Source organism: Bos grunniens, chromosome 15 (genome assembly GCF_055505025.1).
Source record: "Bos grunniens cultivar Pamir isolate PY7600 chromosome 15, Bosgru_T2T1.0, whole genome shotgun sequence".
NCBI lineage: Eukaryota > Metazoa > Chordata > Mammalia > Artiodactyla > Bovidae > Bos > Bos grunniens.
In genome coordinates, this window is record NC_141179.1 from 41,316,559 (window position 1) to 41,333,964 (window position 17,406).

Below are 17,406 nucleotides of genomic sequence, written 5' to 3' on the forward strand. Positions count from 1 at the left end.
TGTAAAGATTCCATTAACCGTTTTAAGATGGAAATGAGACCCTTCAAACTATAATTCTAAATATCCCCACTGAATCTTTCCTACAGTTGAATGCAGTCAAATTTCCAGTATATCATTCAAAAACAAACTCCTTGAAAGATATTTCTAACCTTTTTCCAAAGAGATGCTATGCTATGCATGCTAAGTCGCTTCAGTCGTGTCCGACTCTGTGCGACCCTATGGACAGCAGCCCCCAGGCTTCTCTGTCCACAGGGTTCTCTAGGCAAGAATACTGGATTGGGTTGCCATTTCCTTCTCCAAAAGAAAAGGATGAGCAGTATCTTATTAAAGATGGTATTCTTATACAAATCAAGTTCCCAAATGTGTTTCATACCAGTGTCCTGAATATTGGGGGAATAAAAGAAAGACCTCACATCTAGATGAAAACAAATGATCTGGAATTGTTTGCTAATATGTTACCAAACAGAAACTAGTTACCTCATTAGAATGATTCTCTAACAAGAGAACCAAAGGCAGAGAAAATATGCTAACATTGAAAAGAATCCTGAATTTAGGTTATATGTGAGGATGAGTGGCTTGAATGAGGTTGCTTAATTTGGGATTAGATATTGTGAAATTTATCTGACATCTGTAGACACAGGCTGGATTATAAACTGTATATCTTGCTGTGAAGCTATTTTTAATTTCTACAATGCTCTTGAAGGGTTGAGAATGATAAGAAAGCAGTGTAGGTACGAGCTATCTTTCCTTTACTATGATGTGAGAAAACAAACAGCGGTTAGCAGTGAGAAGGTGGAGAAATGAGTACCAGGCTTGCAACTGGAATACTTGAATCTGATCCCAGCAGTGTGACCTACTAACTGTGTGACCTCAGGAAAATTAACTTGTAGGAACCAGTTTCTTCATCTGTGAGATATGTTTAACAATATCAATTTCACACAGCTGCTGAGGACTAAATAACATAATAATGAGAGCTGTAAGAAAAAAAAAAAAGCCCATGAAAATTAAAATTTAAGTATTACTATGATAGAGTTTCTCTGTCTCCATTTTAATCTACCAATACACATTTTCCCACTTGAGTTTCTTTAAGATATAGGTATGGATGTCAAATAATTATGCTGTTTTTGAACCTACTTAAAAACACAAACTTATGTATTTTTACTACTGATTTCATAATTTCTATTACTTCCTTTTAAAAGATCCAATTTTCAGAGTATAAGCATCATAGCATTTAACTAATATAGTGGTTTTTTATGCACCTTCTCTTCATGAGATGAAGCCTAATGCTGCACTTTAATCATCCCTACTTCTAACAAATACATAGGGCCTGGTTACAGCTTATATTCAGGAAATAATAGTTGTGGAGGCATACAAACGGAGAGATGAAGAGTGGGGCTCGCTTACAAACTAATAGGAGCAAGTACATTCATTCTAGAGCTTTAACCTTTAGTAATGGTCCCACTAGTTACTAGCCATATATGTATTTTTGGGAAAGTCATTCACCCTCTGTGAGTTTCAGCTTTCTCATCAGAGGATATCAATGTCTATTTTATTAATCTCAGAGAAGCTTCAAGTGAGAACAAACAAGGAAAAGTAAAATATAAAAACATAAGGGGTAATACTAATATTTGCCTTTCAGACTAATGCAAAATATTTAGGTTTTCAGCTATTTCCCTTTTATACTTGAAGAAATATTTTGTATCTTGCACCTGTTTGTCCTGCTAATTCTCCGGCTGGTTTTAGTTTGATATTTTATGAATTCTTTTATTAAGTCTCATACAATGTTATGTTTTGTTGTTGTTTGTCCAAGTGCCCAAATCACTTCCATTCTGAGGTTATACAATTCAGAATTTCTAGTTTACAACTTGCCTGAGGTTTCCTTCAAAGAGATGTGGGGGAAAAGGTCCCTTTTCTTTCTCTGACTTTCCCAGTTATGTACTTTTTAGGGGGTGTAGGAATGGTGCACCTTGGAGTAGGTGATGGAAGAAAGGGAAGGAATGCACACATTAAAATTTTTTCTAGGCACTGAATATAAAAGTTTCTAGAGTGCCTGGCCTTTTTTTGTATATTATTTGCTATTTAAACTATTTCTTTTCCTTTTTAAAATTTTGAACTGTTATTATACTTCTTTCCTTTAAAAATATTCTTAGTTTCTTTCTTTTTAACACCAGAGTCTGGACATCATTCCATCACAGGTCTAAGAACACTGCTCACTACAACTGTATCCAAAATGAAAGCAAAGAAGAGAGGATAATCTTATAATCCAGGATGCTACAGGTAATCTTAAGACAAAGCATCTCTCTTAGCTGATTCTTCTCAACTAAAAATTTAAATGAACTGATAAAAAAGACCTGAGGCTGTTTCAAGAAGCAGCCTTTTTCTTTCAAGTACATACATTTATGTCCTTCCCCAGAACCTTCATCTGCAGCATAGGGCTCTGCTTTGAAATACATGTACTGTATTTCTCCCCTACTCTTGCCACTCTCATCATATTCACTGTCCGTTCCAGAGTCTTCTTCTGCTGTATCCCATGTCTCCTTTTTCCCTTCGTTCGCTTTAGTTCTTCTACTACTCGTGATGCTGTGAGAGTCAAGTCCATTAGCCAAAGGGATCTGGGCATTATCTGCATTGCACAAAGTATCACTGCTATGACTCGAGCTAAGAATATCACTGTCCACCGAACTTGTACTCCTATCATTATTCACATCTGAATCTGATCGCTCTTCAGACTGAAAATTTTCAGGATCAGAAGTCTGCATATGCTGTTCAAGTTCTCTATTATCCACTGAGGCTGAGGAGCCCCTCTCATTGAGAGGTGATTCAATGTTTTCAAAGTCACTTGTCTCAGTACTCTTGCTGCTGTCCCCATTATCTCCCTCCTGCTGCTGCTGCAGTGACAAGCTTTTGAGTTTTTCAGTGCTTTCTTCTAGAATAGCTTCCACAGACTTTAGGCTCCCTGCAGGTCCTTTGACTCTTTCACAGTCATCACCCACGTTCCCAGAGTCACCCCCAGCTTTCTGGTATGCTGTCCTTTTGGAAAAAGATCCTGGAGATTGTTCAGGTAGCAAAACAAATAATCTGATTGTATTTGCATGCCGATCCAGGAGTTTCCATAAATGAGAGTCTGTAAAGGCCATCTGGTAATCCAGAGTCTCAGAGCTTTCAACAAACACCTAAACAGTAAGTTAAAGAGTTACATTACACCATTAATTTTGGGGACAATCTCATTCAATGTAAGAATAATACCACATCAGTATAAGACAGTGCACAATAGATTATAAAATGTGAGATGATAATGTTTCTAAAGGACATATATATTGTTTTTGGAGACTAAAATAAACTTTATGTTCATATCTCCTTGTAACTGGCCATAAACTGTGCTAAGACAGATGGGGCACACGTGTGTGTGTGCCTGCCAAATCTCTTGCTTACTGGAATATTCATAAAAACATCTTGGCAATGCAACACCAAAATCCAAGTTCTATAAAAAAATTTATGGACAAATGACTTGATTCTATAGCAAATAAACTGCAAGGAAACAAACATGAAGGGAAAGCTTTAGACTAAAATAAACTTGAGATATTACGGACTTTATTCAGATTCTGATTTGAGCAACTTTCACTGAAAAAAAATTTTTAAGATAATCAGGGAAATTTGAATACTGACTAGATATTGGTTAATATTAAGGCATTTCTGTTAATTTTAGGTGTAATAATGTAATTGTGGTTATGTTTTTAAAAGAGTTCTCATCTTTTAGAAATATACACTCATATTGCTTATAGATGAAATGATATGATGCTGGGGATGTTTCTAAAATAATCTAGGGGAAGTAGTTAGTTACATATAGATGAATCAAGACTTAATAATTATAGAAGCTGGGTGATAAGTACATAAGGGTTCATTACACTATTTTCTGTATTTCTGCATATATTTGAAATTTTCTATAATAAAATTTTAAAAAGTGAAATGCATATATATGTATCTGGCAATTATGAATAGCATTTTGATTTTTGTATAAATGTTATTCAATAAATGTTATAAATGAGGGCTATAAGCTAACCATTTAAGGAAAAAAATTAAGTTAGATCCTTCCCACTCCTTACCCTAAAACAGTATTAGGGTAGATTAGAGATTTTAATGTTATATACAAATACCACACACAAGTACTGCAAGAAACTAGAGGTGAATAAAAATTACTCATCAAAATTAATAAAACAGTATAAAAAAAGGGCTAAATGTATAAAAGATCAATCTTTCCTAAGATGAAAGAGACTGGAAATGGTGATAAATAAAAGATGGTAATCGAGGAAACTTTGCTACAGTTTATCCAGAGTAAACCAATAACATAGGAATAAACACATGAAAAATGATATGATGGAAACATAATGATACCAAGAGATGCAACAAAAAGACCAACATGAACTTTCTTTTTCCTTCTAGAGATAAATGAGTAGGCAAAGGGAATAACATGGAATGAACCCAAGAAAAGAATTTTTTGTATACTAGGCATGCTTCAGACTCACCATGAAGTACCGCTTTAGGGGAGGAGCTCAAGAATGAACAAAATTCAGAGGACATAATCACTGTGACCAGAAGTAGTCATCAAGGTTCCACCAGAGAGGCAGGACTAATCAGGGACTTGAAAAATAAATGTAGGGAGATGGGGGAAAACACTACATGTGGGGGTGGCACATGAACAAGGCAGAAAGGAGAACCACCAAGATTCACTTAGAAGACAAAGAAGTATGATCTGACCTGACTATAAAGATAGGTAGTTACTGGAAGGATGTGAGAATTTAAAAGGTAAATTTCAGACAAATGGTGACTAGCAGTATAGAAAATAGTAATGGAAAAATAAAAGACATACCTTATTACTTCTAAAAAACCCTTCGTTTTTCAGGGTTTTACTGGGCACAGTGAGAAGGCGCAAGTCATTGTAGCAGCGCTCCAGCACTACTCTCATTGTCTCAGCAGGTAAATGGACGGCCTGAAATGAAAGTGATTTAATTAAAAGCACTTTCTCAAAATAATTATGCTTGACTTGGAAATATAGGAAAATAAGACACTGTTGAGTTCTTAAAAACAGCAGAAAGAAAATTAAGAGAAAAATAATCTTACTAGAGATTTACAAATTAAAAAAAAAAAACATTAGTCCTATCCACTAACTAGCCTGTAAATTAGGAGAACAGAGTATCACTTATAAATGTATGCTCTGAAACTATTTTAAAAGTAACAATTACTCACTAAAAGTTCTATTTCTCCCAAACTCATGAAGTAAATGAGGTGATCTGATTCCAAAGAAATTGAGTAACTGACTGTGAGAACTGATGTCAAACCACTTAACTTCCTGACTTTTGATCAGGTCTTCTGTATTGTGTTAATACTTCTACTAAATCAATTTTTTTTCTGTGTAAAATGAGATTAAATTAGTAGGTAAAATTTAAAGTTATTCTAAAATTTCATGTCCTTAATTTTTGGTGTCACTTAAGAGATTTCTCATGAAATGAACAAATAAAAATAATTTACATTTTACAAAACCTCATTTGTATAGTTAACGATGACTAATTCTGAAGCATCCTAGTTATAAACACTAAATTTCTTGGCATCCTGTTTTCTGTCTATACTCTACAGACATATTTTTCCCCAACAAAATTATAAGTTTCAGCGAAGAAAAGACATGTGTTTCTTTTGTATTCTACCTCAGTGCTCGTAGACTAAACTATAAAACAGAGCAGTTAATCATAAACTATGACTTCAAAATATGATCTGTTTCCTCTGATTATTACTGTGGCAAAAGTGTTGGAAGTAATTTTTTAACATAGTAATAACAACTAACTTCTATATAATACTTCACATTTATTTTCACAAAAAGAGCATTTATTTATTTTACTCATGTTCACAACAACCCTGTTAAAATAGGCATTAAAAAATTCCAGATGAGGTAAAAGACAATACTACCATAAACTGAATAACTAGAAATGACTGGGAACTGGAAGTTTCTTGACTTGTGATTTCTGAACAATTTCCACCACACCAAAGGACCCTGCTGCTGCTGCTGCTAAGGCGCTTCAGTTGTGTCCGACTCTGTGCGACCCCACAGATGGCAGCCCACCAAAGCTCCCTCATCCCTGGGAGTCTCCAGGCAAGAACACTGGAGTGGGTTGCCATTTCCTTCTCCAGTGCGTGAAAGTGAAAAGTGAAAGTGAAGTCACTCAGTCGTGTCCGACTCTTTGCAACCTCATGGACGGCAGCCCACAAGGCTCCTCCGTCCGTGGGATTTTCCAGGCAAGAGTACTGGAGTGGGGTGCCATTGCCTTCTCCCCAAAGGACCCTAAGTGGGGTTAATTTTGCCTGTATTTGTGTGCTCAATGTTCTACAGAATACAAGACCCCTGAAAGGATTATAATCATTTCTCTGGAGTGAAACAGTTTTCTATCCAAGGAAATCTGAATGTTTCATCATGATGTTTTTCAGTTCAAGAATTCTGAATGAGCCTATGCTCTTTACTATTAACTCACATAATGTGACTGATAGCAGCTTACTCTTCTACTTCTATTCATTTATCACTGTCTTTCTGGTTACCCCAATGTGAAACTCCTCAGGTCTTCTGTGTTCCTGCCTTGCTCTAATATTTAGCAATTGTAAGTGCTGCCAATTTTATTTATAGATTCACTCTTACAAATCTCTACTTTTTTCATTTCTGGTCATATGTGTTCACCTAAATTATTTCAACAACCTCATCTGTTAGTATGTTCCTGGCTCCTCCCTCAGCCCATTGGGAACGCTAGTCTGGAACTGCCAGAATTACCACACTACAGCACAGCTCTCTTATCATAACACTGCTGTGCTTAGAAAAACAACCAACCAACCAACCTACTTCCTACATTAAACAGAGTCCAAACTTTTCTGTTTACATTTAAAAACCTGCCATGAGATAAAGTGAACCTGTGTTTCCAGGCATGTACTTTACAATGATCCAGCCAAACACACAGTCACTGCTACATGCACTTGCTTCACATTCTTATCTTCACATTTAGGCCAGTCTGTTTCTTCCATTATGAAGCATCCTTTTCTCCCAACTAGTCATCTCCAAGCTATAAATACATTGGCTTCTTGAGGTAAGTATCAGTTCCTACATCTAATAACTACCACACAGTGCTTTGTACATAGCAGGCATTTAAAAATATTCATTGACCAATTTTAAAACTTACCTTTGAAATAAGCTGTTTGAATTCTGTAACTGTTTCATTTAAGTAAGCTCGAACAGTGATAGGAGCAGCTACAGATTCTGCCTTTAGATCAACAACATGAACTTTCACCATTACTTCTGTCACATTTGAAAAACAAAGAAACAGAAATGGAGGTTCTTTTTTAAAATGGCATTTCACATTAGCAATGCATTCTAAATGTGTTTCTAACAAACAGCAAAGATAATGTTTTTCTAATTGTCAAGATGGTAGATGTATATGTTAACATGAATAATACAATTAACACTTCTTTCACAATTTATCGCATTACAAATATATATAAAGAACTAAAAAATAAAGCAAATAAAAAGGTTCTTATAGATCTCTTTAAACAAGGCCAAAGTCAAAATGTGATTTTTAAAAATACATGCTTTGTTTCCTTATAAAATATTAATACCACTCCTGTCAAATTTTTTAAGCATACTAAAAATACACATCCAAAGTTCTAAAATACAGAGCAAAACCACAACACTAACATAAAATAACTAGAGCAAACAAATACTAAAGGGGACATAGCAGCCCTACTTGCTTTTTACAACATTCACTGAACAATTCAAGACCTTGTTCATAATCAAAGACTGCTTCTCAAAATAATATTCTCTATATCCTATGGAAAATTCAACAGAAAAGCTTTGGTTTACATGTTTGTTTTCTGACTTAAAAGTTTCATGTTATAACTTAATGCTATCTTCTCTCCTGTTTTTAGGAAATCATATATAACTTAACTTTCAGTCACCAGAAAAATAAATGATCTTCAACCACCAGATTTAGCAGATATTCTCCAGCTTTAACTGTTTTAATCTCTTGTATGTAGTACATGTCAATCTTCCATTTCCCCCCATGTAGCTAATCTAAATTTGAATATTATTCTAAAGTATTGACTATTAAACAATAAAGGAGATTACAAGTGTCATAATACACAACAACGTTTAGAGTTCTCTTTTTAAAAAGTGAGTTATTTTGCTGACCAATGTTATACTTTTATCATAATTTCTACAGTCTAGTTCAAAATAATCTGAAATAAAATACTCCAAAGGGACTCTTTATGGATAGAGTGGAGTATGACTGAAGAAGCTCTTGAAAGAATACCATACTTAATCTACTTTGGAAAGAGGAGGCTTCAAAAAAAGGAGGTGTGGAAGATCCACAGAAGAACAGAATTTGAAAGAGTTATGGAACCATGTCTTCAAGGAGACCCTGAAAGACTCTACTTCTGAGACTTTATGAGAATATACTTTTTTGGGCTGTGGTCTTCTCTATAAAGAGAGAGGCAGGGGAAGAGGCAGAGGCAGAGATAGGAAGGAAGGATGATTTAGTACTGGAGAAGAAAATCCTACTGAAGACTTTGTTTTTTGCTTTGTTATTTGTTTTTTAAATTTTGTGTATAGTTTTTTGAAAGTAGTCTAGAATTTAATTCCAGGTTTGTGGCTCACTACTTCAAAACCTATCGAAATTATTATACATTCTGAGAACATGTAAAAAATTTAAAAATAATTTCTATAAACAAAGAACTTTATGAAAATGTAAGTCCTTTACAATTCAAAATACCATAAAAATGCTTACCTCCAGGTTTATAAGACTGGAAAACTTGATCAGGTCTTCTTGTCTCCAACAGCAGATCAAACATGTATGTTGACTTGACTCCACCTAGTAAAAGACCCATTGGAGTATCTTCTTCTCCTTCATATGATCGTTCAAGATAATCATGAAACTCATCATATTTAACAAGACGACAGCAATCCATGGGTATTACCTCTTCTAAATCCATCATCTAAAAGAATACAACACCCAAGGAAAAAGGAAAAAAAAATTTTTTAATCTGATATGTAACTATACTAACAAGAGGTCCTAACAAACAATAAAGTCCATATATATATTTATGATTTGCATAAAAGCTCAAAGGCATGACTTAAATGGTATTTTAAAATAACCACATTTCATTATCCCTCAAATTATACAACCTATATACTAACATATTTTAAAGACTTTTAAAAAGTTAACATTCTAAACTTTAGAATGTATCTGCTACAGTGGTACTACTGGTAAAGAACTTCTCTGCCAATGCAGGAGACATAAGAGACACAGGTTCCATCCCTGCACTGGGAAGATCCCCTGGAGGAGGGCATGGCAACTCACTCCAGTATTCTTTCCTGGAGAATCCCATGGACAGAGGAGCCTGGCAGGTTACAGTCCACAGGGTCACAAAGAGAAGGACATGACTGAAGCGACTTAGCAATAAAAAACAAAAACAATCTTAATATAAAGAATAAATAAATATCTTTGTTTCTAATTCTATTTCTGAGTTGTAGAAAGATTAACTGGCTTTCACAGTGAGAAAGTTCTCAAAAGCAATGAACCACATTTCAAAGAAGAGGTATAAACTACGCTCCCTAAGAGATACATTGATAGGATTTAATGGACAAGTGGATTTAATGGGCATGTGATAGGATTTAATGGGCAAGTGAAAAAAAAAAAAAGCTACTGCAAGTGTTTATACTACTACTGACTATAATAAAAACTTGGGAAAATGTTAGTACCATTATGTAAGATATCAATAATTAAATGCCAACAGTACAACTAAACATACCTTATAAGCCATTTCTACTGCTTCCTTTAGTGTCTTATCCTTATGAACCTCCAATTTATTTTCCATCATCACTTGTTTCACAGGATGCAAACAGAATAATTTTATCTAGAAAATGTAAAATATTATCATTAACTCAACAAGTCATACATCAAATTACTTCTTTTGTAGACAGTATTTAAATCAAATTATTATAATTCTTAAAAAATATAATTGAGATCACTCTCCTTCGGGTCTGTTTATCTCACTTAATAACTGATACTGTCTTGCTATCAAAAATTCAAAATCATTCATTTTAACAACTATATGTTTCTTTATAAGCATGTATCACAATTTATGAAATCACTCTCCTACTGATATACATTCAAGTTGTTTCCAATTTTTCCCTAATTTGGAAAATACTGTGGAGTATGCCGTGGTAGTCAAAGTTTTTACTGCACTGTAATTATTTCATTAGATGATATTTTTTAAGAGAATCATATGAAAGAATATAAATTCGCTTTAAGGCTCTTGATAAATGTAATGCAAATATCAGACAGAAAGTTTTATAAATTTATTCTTGTAGAAGAATGTTACAAAGTTCATCTCATTGTAACCTTACCAGCACTATTATCACTACATTACTGGTTTTTTATGCATAAAATAAAATCACTTTACCTCAGTAATATAGTTGGTTACATTGCTTAATGATTACACAACTCAATGAGTAAGTTTTGAGAAACGCAGTTAAGCAAAGTTTAATAGCACTTTTTAATTAAAAGTAAATTAGGAAATCCAACCTTGCATGTATTGCGCTCAATTTCTCGTTGCCTCTTTTCTTGTTCTTCCAATTCTCTCTCTCTCTGCACCAAGTTTTTAATATGTTCTGGATACTCATCTACTTCTAGAAATTCTATTAACAGTAAAAACAGGGTAAAACAGTGCCACAGAGACTGAGCTTCCTTTATACAATTTTGTTCTACTATATTTCCAGAGAATATACTTCTACTACAGCTGTTATTAAAATTTACTTCAATTACAGCAGTCTTTCAACGTGGAACACAAACTCCTCCCAGACAACGGTGAAGAGGTAGTTAATGATGACACATGGTTAGGCTTCAAAAAAGCCGATCTTTACCTATATACCTCTTGGCTCCTGACAACTCTAGCAGGTAAATGAAGATTTTTGGAGTGAAAAAGCCTCCCTTAAACTTGAAAATAAAAGCACTTTTGATTTCAAATAGTGCTATCACGAAATTGTGCAACCTTGGGCAGGTTTACTTCTCCAAACCTTGGTTTTTCTCAGCTTATTAATAGCACCTACCACAAAGAGTTATTATCTGGGATAAAATGAAATGTAATAAATACTGTTGATACACTTTACTACAAATGGTATTTATTTTATTATTATTCACTAATATGATCATCTTTCCTTTGTTCTCACAGCAGTCTTTTAGCTGCCTTCTTTAGTAAGGGAGGCACCATTCTTTTTTTTATTGTTATTTATTTATTTTTGGCTGCACTGGGTCTTCACTTTTCGCGTGGGCTTTCTCTAGTTGTGGCGAACAGGGCCTACTCTTTCTCGTGGTGCATGGCCTCCTCGTTGTGGCAGCTTCTCCTGTTGCAAACACAGGCTCTAGGTGCACGGGCTTCAGTAGTGGCAGCACGTGCGCAGGCTGAGTAGTTGCAATATGTGAGTGTAGGCGCAATAGTTGTGGCACACAAGCTTAGTCGCTCTTGACAGGTGCAATCTTCCCAGACCAGGGAGCGAACCCATGACCCCTGCCATGGCAGGTGGATTCCTACCCACTGTGTCATCAGGGAAGTTCCCAGCTGCCTTCTAATCAAAGAACTTCAAATGTAACTCAAAGTGTTAGAAGTGACAGTATGAGATTATGACACTGTTTAATAAAGCCAATGATTGCTGGGCATTAAAAAGGGAGAACAATTTATGATTAAAAAAAAATCACTCCTCTTTGGAAGGTAAAAATCCACTGTTTTTAGAAATAAGCTCTAATTTAAAAAACATTCTGCATTATACATACAGTGCCCCCTGGTGCTTTATCACAAAACTAGAGTTGGGGGAGCAGATAAAAGAAAGCTGAATTATTGCACTACTGAAAACACATGGGATACTGAGGGCCACAGAAGACACAAACTATAATCCTGGTCCTCCCTCCGGACAGTTACGACCTTGGACAAGTCACTCTCTGGGTATAGTTTCTTTATGTGTAAAGTGAAAATGAACACTTTTACTCTGAAATCTCTATTCTGAAATGAGTTCTCATTGTAATTTCTTTTTTCTCTTTCTTATAATTACATTGTAAATTATTGAACAACCCCTATACAGCAGTCCCTGAATCATATCATTGGTGAAAAGATAAATAAGTCCTAGGCCTTGCAACAACTGAATTCACAATCTCATGAGGGTTCATGAAAATGTAAACAAAAACATTAATTAGACTGCTTAAAAGACTTACTTATAGTATGGCAATTTCTAAACAAAGGAAATATGTTGAAATCAAAGACAATAATTATACTAATTGTGAAAATATGAGCAGACATATCACCTGTCTATATATCTCTATGTACACACACACACACATCATACACCTATCTGCAAATACTGTTTCTGTCAAGATCAGAGTTAGCAAGAAAACATAAGAACTGTAATTTTTTAAAGTAGCAATTACAAAAGGAAAAAAGAAAGGCAAATCCACATGCTTTGTACACAGTATTATTTTTAAGATTCTTAATAAAATTAAAAATATAAAGGATGCGTACTCGACTCTTAAAATTTTACTTGCTTTTTAAGCAAATAAGCAAAGATATTTAACTCTAGTATGAAATTAAATGCTTAAAATTTTATCTCAATTTTCTATAACAATGCTATAAAATACTAAAAAAAAACCCCTATAACATCCCCATTTCACATATGTGGAAAGTAAGACTTAGAAAAGTTAAATAAATAATTTCCTCTGGGACATGCAAATTGTGAGTTATGACGGCTACACAGATCAGGGACCGTCATCACTGCACCAAACTATACAGAATACAATCTTACTGGAAATAAATATATCCAATGTGCATAATGCAGAGTAAGTTAAGTTTTGTCTCTTAGTGGTTACAAAGAAAAGTTCAACTTTTTCCCAAATGCTTTTACCAGTTAATATTACCTCAAAACTATCTTTATAATTAATTCTCTACACATAAAAAATTTAAAGTCCTATCATTTAAAAGTAGTTATCTGGGTATATAAAGCTTGCAAAAAAAAAAAAAAAAACTTGTTTAAAACACAGACAAAAATCAAGTAACTATATGTCAACATACTTGCATTTCTTGCTGGGTCCTTCAATCTATATATCAGCATATATGCATTTGTGGAGCTAGTAAAAACATAAAAATGATTAATGGGGACAAAAAGTTGACTGTAAAGATTCCATTTCCTAGCATCAAATTTTTACTTTAAATAGAAGTTTTTTCATTGTTTCAAACAATTAAAAATAATGTAGTCTTGAACAGGTTCAGATTTAAACATTCTAGGAAAAAAGACTACTTTGACACATTTATGAGAAAATCCTCTGTCTTCTCTTGGTAATACAGTAAAATCTTCAAAAAACCTTTGTCCCTGAATGACTGCTTCAGTTAAGCCAGTAGGCAGCAAATTTTTTTTACGGAAAAGGGCCAGATGGTAAAAGCCATAGGCTTTGTGGGCAACTCTGCTATTGTGGTGGGAAAAGATGAACATACTGTATTTAAACCAACGAGCATGGTGGTGTTTCAATAAAACTATTTTCAAAAACTGTAGGCAGGCTGAATCTGGCCCATAGGTTACAGCTTGTTGACCCCTGGGTTAAATCTTTTTAGTGCATAAAATGTTGAAAAGCTTGTAATTCTAATTTATGAACAGTAAAACCAGGAAGTTATTTACCTTGCAAAAGCACTGGAGTAATATCCTCTGCTTCCTGAAGATCCACCGTGTGTTTTCTTAATGTCCTCTTGTGTTATCTAAAAGTTGTTACAGTACTTACTTTTTTGGTACCATCTAACACCTTTATGTCAATATGAACTCAAGTTTCAACCTCAGAGTTAAATAGACCACACAGATACCATTTCTCAAAATGTAATCATAACCAGTGGCTACTAACGGTCAGTCATTTCTAGTCCTCTTAAATAGGCAGCCCACATGAAGGCTCAAGCCAAGAAGAAAATTGGGAATCTATCTCTACAACACTCAACAAGTTCAAAATAAAACAAAACAAGGAGATAACAATAAACAAAGGAAATTTACTGAAAACAAAAACAAAAGACTGATTAGGTATGTGTCTTAAAATGCTTCACTGGACAGACTGTCTCCCATTTTTAATAAACCCTTCTACTGATGAGAAACATCCCTACTCCTGTCTTTCAGAATAATAATCTTAAAAAATTCCTCCTTACCCTGCTGACATGTTGATCATTGAAGCTGTACCATTGCTCATCACTGAAAGACTTTATGCAAGCATAATAATGGCCACCAGCAGCACTCCCTGAATGAACCATAACGGAGAAGAGCTCATAGATCAAGGAATTCTAAGGAAAAAAAAAAGTAACTCAGAGCAGAGGAGAAACACAAAACCGTAATTTGTATATTTCTTATTCTCTACTAAAACACAGTGAGGTAATATGTTGGTTGTTGCTATTTATTTATGGCAAATCAACTTTTCTCCAAGATCATTAAATGGTAATTCACCACATAATTTTATATACCACCAGTTTCATTTGACATATTCTTTCACATTTTAATTATGCTATAACCTTTAGAACAGTGCATAACTGAGATATAAATTTATATATTTATGTAAAAAGAAGAAAATAGTCTGAAATTTTAGAAGCAGATGCTTAACATGAGACTATTCTGATATGCACATCAAAATCAATACATTTCAACTAACATTTTTAAAAATTTAAGTTGATTTTGAACATCTTTTTTTTTTTTTTTTTAACCATCTTCTAATGTATTTATGTAGTATCTGTAATACACTAATCTATTGATTTGATGTCTCTCAGGTATGCAAAGCTGGTTCAACATTAGAAAATCAACCAATGTAAACCAGGCTAAAGCAGACAAATTATATGATCATAATCAATTGAATCCAGAACAGCATTTGGCAAAATCCAAACCCATCCATGACAAAGACTCTCAACTAACTAGGAAGAGAGAACATCCTCAAATTGATAAAGAACATCTACAAAAAACCCATAAAACCTATGAAAAAGCCAATATCATACTTAATGATGAGAGACTGAATACTTTCCTCCTGAGACTGGGAATAATAAGGCAAGAGTGTCTTCTCTCACCATTCCTATTCAACACAGTATGGGAATTCCTATCCAGTGGAACAAGACAAAGGGAAAAAAAAGATAAGACATAATTGTCTATGTAGAAAAACCAGGCAAGGGGTGGATTTAGCTCTTGAGCCACAGTTTTCCAACTCTTGTTTGAAAGCAATGATCTTTATATCAAGTTATGATATATCTGTTACATTATTCATCACAGCAATTCACACTCATCTATCTGCCCTGAAAGAAACAGATAATTTTAAAAGGTAAAGCGTAGTGGTAATGGTGATGAGAATAATGGTCTTGGTCTAAAAACAGATTTATTCAAGTGAAACTCCATTCTTAAACACTGCCTTAAAAAAGCCTGTATTTAATACGACTGTGTAAGACTTGAATTCATGATCAGTCTTCAGACTGGCAATGCATTATTCACACCAGGCTCAAGACATTTGATTTGTAATTCTACCCTCAAAAAAGTAAATTACACAAATGTGAAATGGTTTGAAAAATCTTAAAAATCACTGACCTAGTAACAAAAAAAATTCTATCCTAGATATTATTCAGTCTTGTAGTTTTTAAATTATAATCCATAGAATTATATCATTTTTTGAAGTCCCTTAAGGGCTGTCATAGGGCAGGGGAAGGAAACTGAGGGGTTCCCTATCTAAAAAAGATTAATTCTCTTATTGTTTCAGAAAGGATTCTATAGCCAGAATTTTTTAAATTAACAAATCTAGCCTCATGCTTTCAATTTGCTATATGAGAAAACTCTGATATAAGATTTAGAGCCTTGCTGTTACTTCAAAGGCCAGTGACAGTTCAGTGTCTCAGAAGTCAATGCTCCCACCTGTAAGCAGTTTTTCCTAAAGTTTAATTTTGATTATATATGCCTAAAAACAGTAGCAATTAAATTTTTTTAAGAGAATTATAATAGCAGCTCAGCAATTACTTTATTCTTTCAACTAAAAACCACAAATTATAAAATACCTTCTCAAGTCCAGGTTTTGGAATCTTTTCAGTTCCGCTATTGTTTTCAAGGCAGATTCCTTCATCAACGCCGTCATCATTGGAGAAATCATTGCTCATCTGATCACTGTGACAACTGCCTTCGTTTTCGGCTCCACTGTCAGTGCAACTTTCAGTCTGAGGAGACTTCTTAATAAAACATAATTATCTTACAATTATAAGGCAAATAAAGGGAAAATATAAACCTTTTAATTTATATGCTGTGAACTTTTTTGCAAAATTTAAGACACTATTGCTAATAAAAATACTTATTCTACTTTAAGCAAATTTATTTTCTCTTAAAAAAGTGAGACCTTAAACAAAAAAGTGTATTTTAAAACCATTTCTGTTAACATCCTTATTAACATCCTCTATTAACAAATTATTGATTCAGAATTCTACTAAACCTCATTTATGCTACAGTTGCAAAGTAACAGTATAAAACTACCATTTATTTCATCAAAAACCATAAAAGCAGAGAACCTAAGCTCCAAAGTGAGCTTCTGTTGTTCTCAAATCCCAAAAGAACACCATCTCCTTTCTTGAACAAAAAGTGCCATTCAGTTTATCACTATGCTAGGTATTACAGACAATTAGAAAGAAAAACAAGATACTGTCTCTCTCAAGAATGTTATTCTCCAGTTATAGGAGGCAGAAATGCAACAACAGTAAATAATACTTTTCCATGCTTTTATGATTTTTAAATCTCTTTCAGACAAATTTAACTTAAAGAATTCTTCCTAGAAATCCTCAAACAACTCCTTCCTCCCTTCTCCTTAAATATTTTAAATACAAAGTTTGAAAACTCTTCTCTAAAATGTAGGCCCTTGATATGTTTAAGGCGCTGCATAGAAGTTCTTGAATTAACCAAGCAATATGTAGTAAGTACCAACTTTTTACCAAGAATTTTGTTCTAAGGATTACATCTAACATATAGTCTTCATTCTTCAATAAAGTCTGGTCCAAGGAAAAATGGAAATGAAAACCAACTTTAGAATTCTACACGAAGTTCAAAGAGATCATTCCCAAAACCTCTTTTAACTAAGCTAGAACACCTACTCTTCTCCCAAGAAATGGACCTATAACTTTCTCAAAGTTCCTGTCAAACCTTCTGACACAGTTTTTTTCTCTTGGAAAAGCCTTCCTTTTACAAGAACTACATTAGGAATATAAGAAGACCAATCTAATACTGATCTCCAAGTAGGAAATCTCCTTTGAAAGTTTGGTATACTATGGATAGATTTCCTAGCTTAAGCACAAGTATTTGAG

The 17,406-nt window shown here is 34.0% G+C and overlaps 1 protein-coding gene across 6 annotated transcripts in view; it reads right to left on the reverse strand.

Moving 5' to 3' along the window:
• Positions 1-17,406, reverse strand: part of USP47 (ubiquitin specific peptidase 47) — a 105,712-nt gene that overhangs the window by 11,880 nt on the left and 76,426 nt on the right. For 3 of the 6 annotated variants that reach the window (XM_086340031.1, XM_086340029.1, XM_086340027.1), the window contains 10 exons: positions 16,120-16,284; positions 14,251-14,382; positions 13,742-13,818; positions 13,141-13,196; positions 10,611-10,723; positions 9,835-9,939; positions 8,811-9,018; positions 7,212-7,327; positions 4,868-4,987; positions 2,396-3,173 (listed from right to left, as the gene is read on the reverse strand). In XM_086340031.1, coding sequence (XP_086196157.1) covers positions 2,396-3,173; positions 4,868-4,987; positions 7,212-7,327; positions 8,811-9,018; positions 9,835-9,939; positions 10,611-10,723; positions 13,141-13,196; positions 13,742-13,818; positions 14,251-14,382; positions 16,120-16,284 — 1,870 coding nt within the window. Of the gene's footprint in view, positions 1-2,395; positions 3,174-4,867; positions 4,988-7,211; positions 7,328-8,810; positions 9,019-9,834; positions 9,940-10,610; positions 10,724-13,140; positions 13,197-13,741; positions 13,819-14,250; positions 14,383-16,119; positions 16,288-17,406 lie in introns of all 6 variants that reach the window. The other 3 variants (XM_086340030.1, XM_086340028.1, XM_086340025.1) reach the window with 1 other exon arrangement.